Source organism: Oxyura jamaicensis, chromosome 4 (genome assembly GCF_011077185.1).
Source record: "Oxyura jamaicensis isolate SHBP4307 breed ruddy duck chromosome 4, BPBGC_Ojam_1.0, whole genome shotgun sequence".
Taxonomy (NCBI): Eukaryota; Metazoa; Chordata; class Aves; order Anseriformes; family Anatidae; genus Oxyura; species Oxyura jamaicensis.
The window spans coordinates 55,764,373-55,779,159 of NC_048896.1; the positions used below are offsets into that span (position 1 = coordinate 55,764,373).

General features: G+C 35.9%; 1 protein-coding gene across 16 annotated transcripts in view; it reads left to right on the forward strand.

Moving 5' to 3' along the window:
* The window catches only part of INPP4B (inositol polyphosphate-4-phosphatase type II B), a 302,822-nt gene that overhangs the window by 258,211 nt on the left and 29,824 nt on the right, over positions 1 to 14,787 (forward strand). For all 16 annotated transcript variants that reach the window (XM_035324470.1, XM_035324469.1, XM_035324467.1 and 13 more), the window contains 3 exons: positions 4,509 to 4,649; positions 7,764 to 7,861; positions 12,109 to 12,221. In XM_035324470.1, coding sequence (XP_035180361.1) covers positions 4,509 to 4,649; positions 7,764 to 7,861; positions 12,109 to 12,221 — 352 coding nt within the window. The remainder of the gene's footprint in view (positions 1 to 4,508; positions 4,650 to 7,763; positions 7,862 to 12,108; positions 12,222 to 14,787) is intronic.

The window sequence follows — 14,787 nt, forward strand, 5'->3', positions numbered from 1 at the left end:
AACTTATTTTTCAGTGTGAGAAATGAAATTACATTTCTAAGAGCTAAACCTTGATTGTCTTGAGATGGAAACTGAAAAACTCAGATGCCAATTTTATTTGCTGAAGATTGTTCAGAACATACACAACATCAGAAGTCCTTACACACAGCCACTAATACATCATGCATCTCACATAAGCAATGCTGAATATCGGGGCATAAACTGAAGTAGTTCATTAATTGTGGCTACAAGAGGGTTAAAAAGATAGTTACACAGGAGGGATGGGGTTTTCATCCCCATTATTATTCTAGTCTGAAGCTTCAAATGTTTTTACTTTTGCAGAAATCTCTTCCTTAATAATATAATTATTCTTGAGTTGACTGTAAATTAAATTCAACTAAAAGCAGCAACTTTTAGAAAAGATATTTTTTCTCTGAAGGGGGCTTTCACAACTGATTTACTTAATTATTCTGGATGATTCACTCTCATCCTATGGGTCTTCCGAGAAGGGATTGAAATAAATAGCAGGAAGGCCGGAGTATGATAGGCAACACATCGGGAGTAATTAAGAATAATTATGGTGTGTAGATAAAAACAGAAGAAATACATCCTTTGTAAATCACACCAGTCAAACATTTGAAAAATCTAGCAGCTACATTTACTGGCTTGCTGCCATTACTGCGGTACACTGAACTGTCACACCAGGAGGTCCTGCTTTTGAAAGACTCGAGCTTTAAGCTGCCTCAGGCATTCTGGATTGATAGAGTAGTCAGTCTTTAGGAAGAAGAGTTACTACCTATGATTGCTGTACTGTACTTACTGGCAGGTGTTCACTTGATGGAATTGGTATTAAATTAAAAAAAAAAAAAAGTTTTAAGACTTGTTTGGAGCTTTATTCTCTTAGAGCTGTGATGAGACAACATTGAAAGTCATGCATAAAAAGAGGAGATACTGGAAAAACTAAGTATTTTCTAATTAACGTTTACAGAATCCACAATTTTTGGATTGTTTCAGTGGTTGTGTTTGGAGATGTTGTGGTTTAACCCAGCCGGCAGCTAAACACCCCACAGCCATTCACTCACCCTCCCCCCTCCCTCTCTGGGATGGGGGAGAGAAACAGGAAAGTGGAGCCTGTGGGTTGAGATGAAGACAGTTTATTAAGACAGGAAAGTAATAATAACAATAATAGTATAGTTATCAGCACTCTTCTCATCCTAATCCAAAACATAGGACCCTACCAGCTACTAGGAGGAAAATTAACTCTGTCCTAGCTGAAACCAGGACAGGAGATGAATTTTATATTGTGTGGCTTAATAAAATTAGACTTAAATACTGTAGAAATGCAAGACAGATCATGAAGCTACCAGTTCTTAATCTGCAGAGTCAAGAGTATTCACTTGTAATTGTTTCTTGAGGGAAGTGCTGAGGACTGAGATTCTACATATCAAAACAAAGAGTGTGGCATTGAGTAGTAATGTGCTAACCTGCTGATGTGGGTGGCTGACCCTGACCATCCAGGTGGAATTAAGTTCAGGCAGTTGAGCTCTTATATAGTTAACACTTGCATTGTATTAAAGAATTTTATAAAAGTATTTGGTTGTGTGCATGAACTTTTGAGTCATCACAGGGTTTGATTTAAAAAATAATAATAATAAAATGCTTTCAACTAAGTGAATGATCAGACTGGCACTTGCAGCCACACTCAAGTATTCTAAATAGTTGTCACTTTCCTGGATAAAGCACCTCCCTGTTGAAATGCAATGACTTTGTGTTTTGTTTTGTTTTCCTGTTGCAAAGCAAAGATAGTGTAAATGACCTGTTCTGTGTTTATGGACAGAGCTAAGTGTGCACTTGGAGCTGACTGCAAATAGCTGCAGAGTCCATGGCCCTCACCTGTGTGGAGGTAGTTGTTAGAAGCTTTCTTACAGGACTGCAAGTGGTTGTCTCTCCTTATATGTGATGATAACAAATACTAGAGTATAAGGCAAATAGTCAGAGAGGGGGGTCACTCTTAAACAGTCATGTTTTAGTTAAATAAAAAAATACAGAATACGTAAACTTATATAATTAGACCTGAAATAGATAGTTTGTTTTTTACCCTCTTAAGCACACTGGGTTTCTCAACTCCTGTTTTTTTATTTTTTTTATTTTTTTTCTGGAGATCTTTAAATGTTAAAAAATCATGTAACAATTCCTTGGTTAGTCACCTTCTCATTGGAAAATGTATTGGCCTTGTTATCCATCACATGCCAAAACTGCCTAGTATCTCTGCTCTGAAACTAGACATGAGAGAGATACTTTGTGACAATAAAATTTATTATTTTATTACTGTTTCTTACTTAAGTAGAATCATAGGACCTGTAAAATGTTGGGAAATTAATGTCAAACAAGTCCTCCAGTTTTCAGTACTTTCATTTTTTTTTTTTTCTACCTGTCTTCAGAACCATTCCCAGGCTTGCCAGACAGCTCTCTGTCACAGTCTAGTAGTGTTCTTCTTAAATGATGAGAATTGGGTTGTTCTTATTGCACAACTGGTGAAAGATTTTAAAGTTTACCAGTGATTATATCTGGGACTTCAAAAAATGTGTAAATGTAAATTAAAAAAAAAAAAAAAAAGTAAGGGGACGGTAGGCTCTTAAATGCTACTGATATTAATTTGTCATGCCTAAAGGTCAACATTTCTTGATGCTCTTTGACACATTGAAAGATTTGTAGCAATTTTTGGAGGTGCGAAATGTGGCAATGCAGTGACTTGATGGCATTTTTGGTTTAGTAACATACATTCTTTAAATTAGACTAAACCAACATTTGGTCTCAACCTCCTGAAAGCGCTCTGTGACAGGAAAATGTTCTGGTAACACTTCACAGCAGCTAGAAATAATAAGTATGCGGGCTGAGAATGAATGTTGCTATACAAAGATCATTTGTACAGAGTTCTTTACTGTCATCCTTGAAAACTCTATTTCCTTCACATGGATTAATTAATGAAATAAAACTCAAACCAAATATAGTTCTACTCCCCACATAGGTTTGTTGTTTCCCTCCTCTAAGCCGCATATCCTCCATTCATAACTGTTGATAACCACCCCAGCTGGAAGCATCTGGCATTTGTTCAAAGACTACACGCTAGTTCTAGCCCATACCAAAGCACATGACAATACTCTAGCCTCAAGCAATTACACTTCAGTCACATGTCTGTACTGGACCCATTTTATTTTGTTGAGCAGGAGAGAGGTTCAAACAACCTCTACCTTTCCTAAGCTGAAGCTGTTTATCCCAGCACCGGTTCTAAGATAGTGCCACTCATCCATCCAACTTGCTGAGGATGTCAGAGTCATTGAAGAAACTGCCATTGTTTTTCAGGGTTTTCTGTCTTTTCTCCCCAAAGTTCTACACATGGCTACTCAAGATTGTATTTTCATTCTTTAGCAAGCACATGATAGATTAAAATAAGGGTTTGAGGGATTTTGTGGTTATTTTACTAAACACAAAACAGTATTATTTAAAAAGATAACTAGATAAAGTCAAAAGAACAAAATCCATCCTTTTCCATCTTAAGTTTGCGTGCATGCATTGTGTGACATCGTAGGCCTGTTTTCTGTAGGTAGGATATAGATCCTCCTTCCCTACTACCTCTGTACTAATTTTCCTTCTCGATGCTGTACCAAAGTATGTTCTGCAGGAGAGAAAGTTTGTTTTTGATATCAGTTGGCCCTCTTCAAATGATTAAAATTTCCAAGTCTGCAAGACAAATGGATCTGCTCCTAGTCTGTTCTTTTTTATTACACCAATAGCTCTAATAATAGAAAGCTAACAGCATGCTATTGTTTCTATCATGTTAGTTCAGGCATCAATTGTCAAAACAGGTGAAATTCAACTTGAGGGTTCAACAGTGAAGGACATGATCAGAAACTGGACTGGCAGCCGAAGTAGTATATTTTTAGTAAAGTCAAACCAAACACAACACAAAAAACTGTTATATCACATCCCTTCTATTAAAACAGGATCCATGCTTGTGTAATGAGCCTTTAATTATTATCTTCACGGAATCAATTTTGTAATTCATGATGCTTTCTATCCCTAGGGAAAAAATACAGACACTGAAGGAAATTGAAATTTTGCTTTGGGTTTTTGTGAAGAGTTTCTACTTTGTATAGGCCATATTACGTTTAGAGTGGATACAGGGTTCAAGTTGTGGCTTCTGAAAGGAAGTTGTTTTTGTAAACCAGTGAGAACAGTTGAGGTGTTCACACTGATACTGTGGTGGCAGAAGACTTTCTGCTGGTTCCACTTTTAGTCCTATTTTCACTTCAGTATCAAGAGCATATAATCATATATACCTTATATTTCCCTATAAGTTTGTGCTCTTAAAACAAGCCAGCTCAGTCTTCACATTTTGTGCTTTAACACAAGGCGAAAAAAAAGAAACTGATTTATATGTCTAAATGTCCTCTATAACTTAGGAAGGTTATAATTTCAAGCAAACCAATCAATATTCCTATCCTTATTCTTCTTTTTACTCTTCCTAGTGAACATTATGTTATAGAGGTCCAGCTTCCAGCAAAGATGTTTGAGCTGCTGCCACAAGAGATTAAAGAAGGAAAGCTACTTCGCATGTATCCAGTACTCTTTAATGTTGGAATCAATGAACAGCAAACACTTGCAGAAAGGTAAGAAGACACTTTCAGAAAAATGTTTCATTTTCTATCTGAGTATGCTGTGTTAGTACAAGATATTTCTCATAGGATTACAAAGAAATCTTTTTGTTATTTGCTCTTGTACCATTTCAGCTTGACTTTGTGTGTATTTTCAGAAGTATTAAAGGAAATAAGTACAAGCTATGGAGCAATGCAAAACAATGAAAAAGGCCAAGTAAAGATATGGCTGTATGTGGGACTTTGTTTATTTCACACAATCAACACCAAGTTTTCCTTGGATACGGATAGGAAATAGATTTCTAGCTCACACAGGTAAACCTTAATATGAAGTACTTCGGCCTTTTCAAACAGAAGTTTGAAAATTCCAAGTTCTTATCATTTTAGAGGTGGAGTTGAATAAATTATAAACCATAAAGAGAACATTTTTTTCAACTTCTTAGGTGTTTTTTTGTTTGTTTGTTTTTAAACAATGTTGAGGGGCATTAGTTATTTATATAGTGTGTGTTAGTAATATGCCTCTGGAAACCTGAAGGCTGATGTTAAAATTGTAATATGCTAATACTAGTCCTCTGAAGGGATTGCTGGAAACTAATTTATCAGTGCAATGTTAGTCAAAGTTTCTACAACCTACTAATTTTCTGTCCCAAGAGAAGGTTAGCTGTTGGTCATGTTGAATTACAAAGCTTGTACAATGTTAAAATCGCAAGGTGGACATCATTTTTTCTTTAACTGTTTTTTAACAGAGCATAATATATTCCTTTAGGCTGCATTCAAAGAATCTCAGAAAACTACAAGCTCAAAACCAAAAACCCTCTATGTGTAGGTGGGGAAATACATGGAGACAGAGAAAAATTGTTAACCTGGGCAACAGGCAAGAAGTTAAGCACAATTGGAATTTGACATCATGTCCTTTGTAGACAGAGGAGAAAAGGAGACATTTAAGGAAGATTTCTAAGGAATGCAATCAGGTAGCTTTGTGGATATCTTGGGGAGACTTCTCTCAGTTGTGAGTGGTGATGTGTGGGAAAACTTAGGTATCAAATTTGAATGGGAGATGAAGGCTGAATCAGAAGACAGAGGTAAAAATTAGCATTTTACTAGAGAAAAATAGGTGAGTAGTTCATTCGAGAGCATGCAATGCTATTGAAAATGAAAATAGCTTATTCTTGATGCCATAAAAAATGGAAAAGTGATTTTATGGGAAAAGTAACACAACCCATGTAGTAACATACAAAACCAGCAAAGTCAGTCATGACAAAAAGTGTGATGCTTCACATTTTTCCAAAATTAGAAAAAGAGGAGTGTGCAATAACCAAGTTTGTGAGAGCTTGTGTAGGGTGGGGATAGACTGACTATATATTACAAAGGTCCTGAAGAAAGAGTTGACAAGATTTAGAAATATCCTGCATCTGGAGAGGGGAGGAGTCAGTAGAAAGTAGAGGAGTCAGTTTGAAAAGATGTCAGCTGGCTTGCAGGTGGAGTGACAGGAAGAGTGGTAACATTTTTCTCTGTGGTGATTCTACATTGTCCCCAAAGAAAAGAAAGCCATAAATGAAAAAATAATGAATTATCTTTCAAGTAAACCAAGTTGGTTTATTCCATGCAGACACGTTTTCTGCTTGTGGTTATAGGTGTTAACATTTGTGTTTGTTCAAAATATTGTTCAACTTGATTGCATGCTCATTTTTGAGATTGGAAACACTGCACATGGTTTTTGTTAAAAGGTGTTTTAGTGGGAGAATGAACATAAGAATAGAAATAGTTTTGTGATAAATTGTTACAAGCTGGTACTTAATTAGATGTAAACATCTACTTTCAATAAAGCACAGTTGATAATGTGCCTGTTTTAAAAGAAATGCTCTTGTGTGACAGCGCAGCAATGGCTCTTGAGGGAAGTAGCTGAGTTATTTCCTTTTTTGGCCCTTCAAAATATTTGATTACTTTCCATGTGATATAAGTATATTTGGAATCTTCTGACATGCATCCCCTTGCGTCTGCCTGAATTTCTCACTTGCCTATCCATGCCCCTCTTTTTTTGTTTTCCACCATTTTCTGCTCTGTCTTCCTTTTCTTTGTTTCAATGTTATAAGATGAGACACAGAAACTTGGTCCTAACTGCCTAAGGGACATTCTTGTCCTTATATTCATGTCCATCAGAGTATAAGTAGCAGAAGACATTTTTTTAACCTATGTGAAACTTGACTGTTGTAGAAATTTTGGTCTCAGAAAGACAGATACTTTTCCACATAGCAATAGTCAGTTTGTGGATAACTGTAATGGCATCCTGATGCAGTCTGGGTTTTCTGTGAGGAGCAGGTTAATGGGAACTTGGGCAATGTGTTCCCAGCAGACTAGATGACTGCAAGAAACCCCACAACACTCGCCTGACCCAGCTGCAGCACTGTAGTGTGACCACTGCTGTCTGTGTGCTGCAGCAAGCTTAAATAGAGGCAGCTGAAGTGGGCTAGCCTGTGGTTTGCAGCTCTGTGAAGCTTAATGGAGAAATCACTGTGCAACAGCAGGGAAAGTTTCCTCATTAGTTTCAGGCACAAGAAAACGAAATAACTAACAGTTCAAGAGCAGCATAGGCCTGAGAGGGTCTGGAGTCATCAGTTTGACAATTTATAGCAAATACTCTCAGATCAGAGTACTCTGGTGGCAGACATTAGTCCTTCAGAAGGTCTTTCTCCTGATGCTGACCTCTCTTCCATCTTGTGAGGCTTCAATATCATCTAGCTCTGGTAGAAATTACTGCTGCTGCTGTTGCTCAGGTATATTAAGAGATTTAGGAGTTGTACTCTGCCGATTTGAAATTCCCACAGAGAGCTCTTGCATTCATTCAGGATTCGTGAAGAGAATCAGAACTTGTGCTTTATTGAATGATTGTACATAAACAGATTACTTTGTCCATATGTTTTGGGAAGAATTATCAGTGGCTGTTTACCTCATTCCCAAATATTAGTTCCAAAGCACATGGGAGATGTAGCAGCTGTACATTTGACAAAATTTAATACATTCAACACTAGAAAAAAAAAAAAAAAAAGTTCTTTATACAAAGAAAGCATTCTGAATGATGATTGGGCTTTATGTTTTAGGTTTTTCATCATTTTACTGTGATTTTTTTAGGTTTGGAGATACCACTTTGCAAGAAAATATTAACCAGGAAAACCTAGAACTTCTAAAAGAATATTACAACCTGTTTACGGAAAAAATGCCTCCTGATTGTGAGTATAAGATAATACAATATCCAAATGGCTTTCAAAGGGATTAATAGATGAAAGATTATAAGAAAGTAGTATTAGTGCAATGTTAATGTGCTGTTTAGATGTAGGCCTCAATCCCATAATTTGCTCCATGAAGTTAAGCACTCTGGGCCTGTTCACATCCCTGGTGAAGTCAGCAGTGATTGCGGGCCCAAGGCCATAGCAAAAACAACAGAGAGGTTGAAATGCAGTAATGATGAACCAAACAGCCCTCTTAAATTATTAATACAATATACTCTTTAATAATTCAAGTGGAAGACACTCCATGCTTACTATATTTGTACAGAAGTACTCAGTGGGAATTTTCATCAGTTTCACACATTGCCTCTGCTCTTCTTCCTGAGTATGTGTTAAAGTATGGCAGACTGCTTCCATCTGTATCTACAGATTTCTCAGTAATGAGCCACATCATAACGTCACTGATATTAATAGCATGGTTCTATTAGAATGGGTCCTACATTCAAATTTTATAGAAATGTGGCATCATAAACATAGTGTTCTGTTACTATGCTGAAAAGAAACACCGCAAGGACCATTTGTATCAATATAACCCTGTTAAAGCAGCCTTAATGCCTAAATTATATGCCTAAAACTTACAAATTGTGCAGCCTCACTTTAAATAGCTTGGATTTAGGTCTCTGCCTGTTCCATTTGGGTAACTATGTTTGAACCTAAAGATCTGTTATCCTACAGGACATGTTTATAATTCCTCATGGTGAATACTGCTGGTTAAAATCCTATGCAAAGCTTGTGCCCTCTTACAGAACAGCTTCTGCTGTTTATATGTATGCCATTTATATGTATGTACTTGTAGTTTTATCTGATGTGCTACTCTATATGCATATGTGCTTATCTTTTATATCAGCTAAAATTACATTTTTTAATGATTTTGGCAGAAGTGAAAGCACTTTTCCTAAGGGGTAATCAGTCCACTCACACCTCTAACATTTTGAAGATTTCCACAGAAAATCTCATACAATAAGTTAGCAATTAATTTAGGGGAATCCTGCCAAGAAAGCTTCCTGAAAAACTACCCTCATCTGGAATTAGGTCTAAGGTAGATCTGCAACTTCATAAGCGGATCTGATTACATAAAAGTACATTTGCATGCATATAGTATTTGCTCCTTTTCATTGACAGGAACTAACCTTGTACTGTCTTCTTCTGGAAGGATTATTAGTGTGCTGCACAGTCTTCCTGGACTTCGCCCAGACTGTACAGACTTGCAAGAACTATCCTTGTCTAACTGATCGTGTCTATTCTGGTTATTATTCCCATCTTACATTTTCTCTACCTCTGAGAACTAAGTCTGGTTTTTGTCCAAATTTTTACATAACACGAAGTACCTTCTGGTTCCACTGTACTTCCTGGTTGCTCTGTGCCGTTATATGATATTGCTCATCTGGCTTGGAGGAATGTGTGTTTTAAACCAGCCCTCTCCTACACCATCCCCATACCTCCTTTCAGTGATTTGATTTATTTTTTTTTTATTTTCTTGGGGGTAGGGGTCTTGTTTAAGAAGCAGGGTAGAGGGGGGAGGAACATACGTTCTCCAACGTGTTCAGCCAGAGGAGGACTTCAGTTCCTCCTCCTTAGGAAGAAAAATCTCCATCCAAGCTGGCAGCAGCCCTGATTTTGTCACCCTGTGAGAGCCATTCGGTATTGATGGCTCCTTGATGGCTTTGTCACACCTTTCCAGATAGTTCCCTATAGTGCCAAGTCTGTGCTAACAAATGCGGGGCCCATGTCACAAAGCTGTTAGCTACAAATAGAGGTAGTTCATGAACCCACACAGAATTTGAGGACTGGCAGCCCTGTTGACAAGGCTGTTGCATCCACCATCCTTAGGCAGCCTCGCTTCATATGTTCTGTTTAAAAGAATTAAGCTATGCACTCCCATAAAGGCTATTAGTTTTTCTCTCACCCCAGTATTTTCCATTGTCAGTTCTAGTCTTCTCTCTATTCCTAATTGTTACAAGTTTTTGGAGGCATAAACCCGTATATATCAAACATCGACTTTCTACTTAATTTTAGATGAAAATGCACTCTGTCACTCTCCTGTTCCTTAATCTTTTTAATTCTCTCTTAATAGGAAATTCTGAAAATAATAAATAATGATGTGTCTCAAGAAAAATTCCTATCAAAAATGCAAACTAAATAAAATTGTTTAGGCACCAAATTGGCACACTTTTATTGAATAGTTAATGATAGTAAGAATACAGAAATATGATTGTTGTTTAGTAGCACATATGTAATTGAAAAGATGCCTGAATGTACTCAAATGAGCAGCTGAGAGCATAAAACAAGATAAAGCTGTGTCAAAATTGATACTCAGTATTGCTTGATACCTAGCACCAACAGTAACATCACTGTTTGAAGGTGGTATCCCATGTGAGAAGAGAAATGCATATGAGGTTTTGAAATCCTGCAAGGAAATAAAGATTTTATTCCTTAGCATTGTAATGCACATAGTAGTGCATATATGTATTTCAACACAGTCAATGAGTTTGTTTTGTACTTCTAGGCTTCTCTGCTTCATAATCTATGAGAATGATTTGACAGTTTAATACTGCTTTGTGGTACAAAGAATTTAAGCTATCAGTCACATCCAGTCAAGATACAACTCATTTGGCAATATTGTAAATTAGGATAATCTTGCTGTATCTGTGGTGAAGTCATCTCTCTGAGATGATGAATTTTCTGCTGTGAATCAAAGGAAAACTACTTTGAGGCAACAAAATGTTTACCTAGTGATATATTCTTACAATCTGGAAGCATCTTTTTAGAGTACTCTGTATGTTTTCAAGAAACAGATGCATGATAAGTATAATAGTCTAAGAGGTTTTGATGTATTTTTATATGTTCAGCATCATCTAATTCTACGGTCAGGAATTGTAATGCTCAGATCAAACAATCATCAGTAAAATTATTACAAAGCTGGTTTTAACGTATCTTTCCTGTATGGTGTATTTTTCGTTTGAGTTTTGGTGCTGTTTCTTTTTTCAGGGTGGGCAGTATATATAGCACAACTTAAACATTTTTAGAATAGTTTTTTTTCTTTTTTCAATTATTCTCATAAATCATGGAAAAGAAAAACTGTGGGATTCGTTAGAGATGAAAGTTAAAAGCCTGTTGATAGAAGAGAGATTCCAGCTATGATCAGATTGGGAGAGTGGATTTTGACCTGAATTATAGTAGTTGCATCATTTTTACTCCCTGAAATTGAATATAAATCATAGGGGTTTTGTTTTGTTTTTTCCCCTTAGATGGAACATCCTGCTTTTTCATGAGCGGGGGATGTCAATGTATTTGCAGTGATTTAATAGATTTAATAGATTTGGTTCAATTTTGTTTCAATTGATTCTAAGACTTATTTTGGCGATACTACTACTGATTTTTTTTTTCTATTTCCCTAACATAAAAAGAAATAATTTAGAAAAACAGATTTTGGTTGTTTTCAAAACTACTAAAGATAAAGGTAACACCTAAAACAAAACCCTTCTATATATACACAACACAGAAGAGCAAATGAAATTGTTTACTCTTGAATTCCCTCTAGGTGTGTATGATTAATGAAACATCATCCTATTTGGCACAACTAGGGAAAGTAGGTAAAACTTCATGTCTTAGGTAAACCTTCAAATTACTTCATACTTCTAAATGAAATTCTCATTTCGTTACAGACTGAGCAATATCATTTGTTAGATTTATGAGGGTGTTAAGCCCTGTTTAACCCCTGTAAATGTAGGTTATATTAGAAACTAAAGCATCATTTTAAAATAAAAATGAGATGCATCCTTTTGAAAATAAAAGCAAAATATTTTCACCTCAAAATAAATAAATAAAATTTAAAAAGCATCTAAGCTGCTCTAAATATACTCAGTTATTTCTCTGTCAATTTCCAATGAATGTCTGTAATAGTTGATGAACAGGACTACAACAAATATTTGAATGTTTTCACCTTCCATGTTTAAGATGAAAGTTGAAGACATTTTAATTTTCCAATGTGAAGCCCTCAGGGAGGACAACCCCATACTTAGAAGTACGATTTGTTTATTCTCTAAATATTTCACCACTGTTTTCCATCCTGCATTCCCAAATGAGGCTGTACATTTTATACCTCTTCTTTAATAAGGACATCCTTCAATCAGCACTGCACTATCATCAACCTTACCATGATGATCAACCCTACCATTCTTTTTCTTTAGGCCTCCCGCACTTTCAAGAACAAAATGATTTAAAGGGATTACTAGAAAACCTTCATCAGAATATCCAGGCCAAGAGGAGAAAGAACGTAGAAATCATGTGGCTGGCTGCAACGGTGAGATCTTTTTGTTTCAAATACATTCACATGATGTATTAATTTTCAAATGCTTTCTGATGTAGTAAATGCAATCAATTTCAATGGTTTGTTTGGAAAACTCAATTTTTCAAGTAGGTATACTGAAATGGTGCTCTAACCCTTCTGTTCTGTTGGCTTCTCATCCCACTCCTGAACATCTCTCTTCTTCCTGCATTTACTGGTAGACCTAGCCAGAATTGGAAGAGGGAGGTGGTCTTGGCCACTCTGTCCCCATCATAGAATCATTTAGGTTGGAAAAGACCTAATAAGTTCATCAAGTCCAACCATTAACCTAGCGCAACCAAGTCTACCACTAAATCATGTCCCTAAGTACTGCACCTACACGTCTAAGCACTGCACCTACACATCTTTTGAGTACTCCAGAGACGGGTGACTCAACTACTTCCCTGGGCAGCCTGTTCCAATGCCTCACAACCCCAGGGCCTTTTCCTCAGAGATCCATTCATCTCCTGTGTGGGCAAGCAGAATCTCTTCCCTGGATGGTTGTGCAAAGCTGTATATCACCTCATATGAGCTATACAGTATTCAGTTAGAGTATCTAACTTTTTTGTTTAAAATCATGTTTTTAATAACCAAGGTTTATATTATTTAATAAACATTGCTTTTATTCTTTAGTGTCAGAAAGCCCTGAGGTATGATGCAGGATATGGTTCTTAAATATATATCAATAAAATTGATTTTATCATGAGATTCCCAACCGCTTCCCGATTCTGTGATTTTGCACATGTATGTTGAAAACAAACAAACAAACCCAAACAGATACATATAAAGACATATAAAGGCTTTTCAGGAGCCTGAAATTTAAATAGTAATTGTTTTAGATTTAGAAAAGTACCCTTGATGGCTCTGGCCATTTGTACAAGCAGAGTCCTGAGCCTTTGGTGTCCAGTGAAAGTGAAAATTAAGACCATGTGATTTGGGGAACTTTCAAATGCATGTATCCTTCAAGGGAAGTAAATATTTGATGCAAAGTGTCATTTACTATATTATTATATTACATAATATTTTGCATGACTTTTCATTAATAATAGGAATATGACAATATTAATTATAACTATATCAATAACACTGGTATTCTTTTTATATTGCTAATAAAATTTTTCTTTGGGTTAATCAGTATTATCACATGCTATTGTATAAATCCATTGTGCATAAAAATGTAAGCTTTTTTTCTTTCAGTTTCTGTTCTGCAATTACTGTGAAATGTTGTTTTGCAAAGAAGTAAAAGATAAATAGTCTGGGATAATATAAGCTAGGCTACAGAGTATATGATAGAATTTACTTAATCTTTGTATATAGAAAGTTGTCTTCTATGATCTATTCAGGATTTCCTGAAAGTAATTTTACAGGTGAAAAACATTCTTTGGACATAAGTGCTTCAAGTTTTTCCTTCCCTGTATTGTATTTCTCTTACATTACTTTACATAACTTACATAACTTTCTGAGAAGGGTATTTCTGGACCCGCTGATATACACACTGTTACACTGTATTACATTTATACGTTGGAAAGACAGATTTCCAGCTGTAATGATACCACTGTTATAATATATGAGATGCGAGTTTCAGTATGGATATGTATCTGCACCTGCATGTAGTCTGGTGAGAACACTTCTGCACTTAAAAAAAAAAAAAAAAAAAAATACAGCAAAAAGCTGCTGCAAGTTGATACCACAAACATTTCCTATCCAAAATATAATGGGACAGAGATTTAAATGTATATTTGTATTTCCTAAGCTAGACCCCCTTTCTTCTCTTATATGAGGAGAAATCAGCATATTGATTTATCCTTGTTTTAGTTTTCATTGTTTTACATTTTTACATCGTCCCCTTCTTAAATTTAATCACAGATAATAATTTAAATCTGTGCTCATGTGGAACATGAATAAAAATATTAAATAATAAAGCTTATTAATGAAAATCAGACATTTCCTACATAAAATTCAAGCTGGACACATACCATAAGCTGTGTGTTCTGATATTACCGTAGATTGTTGTATTGTACCTTATTAGATTTCTTGAGCATCTGATCACTGTTTGCCCATTTTAATTATTCATTTTAACTGCTGCTGCTTAGTGAACTGAATTATTCTGAGGATGTATCTGTGCTGTACTATCATGTTGACCTAGATTTCTCTTTAAATCAGAAGCTAAGGATTTTTTTATCTGCTTATTTAATGTAATGGATTGTTTTCTGCTTAATCCACTTTAAAATGATTGAGCCATTTGGATTGAATTTATATGCAAAATAAGCCCTCCAGATTTTGGTTATTGCCATTTGCTTGTGCCTAGAGTGTTTCTCAGTTCAAAACTGACTCTGTGTCCAGCACTTCAGTTGGGTATCGTCAGCCCAGATTTGGGGTTTAGTCTCCCCTCCTTACACCAGAGGCTGTCACCATCCAGAATGATTACCTGGTTTTTGTACAGGACTCATTTGATTCAAGTAGCAGTGGTGACTCATGGACTTCAAAAGACATGAGTGTAAAGAGAATTCATGTCTTCAACAAAGCAGTTAACTCCTTGCAC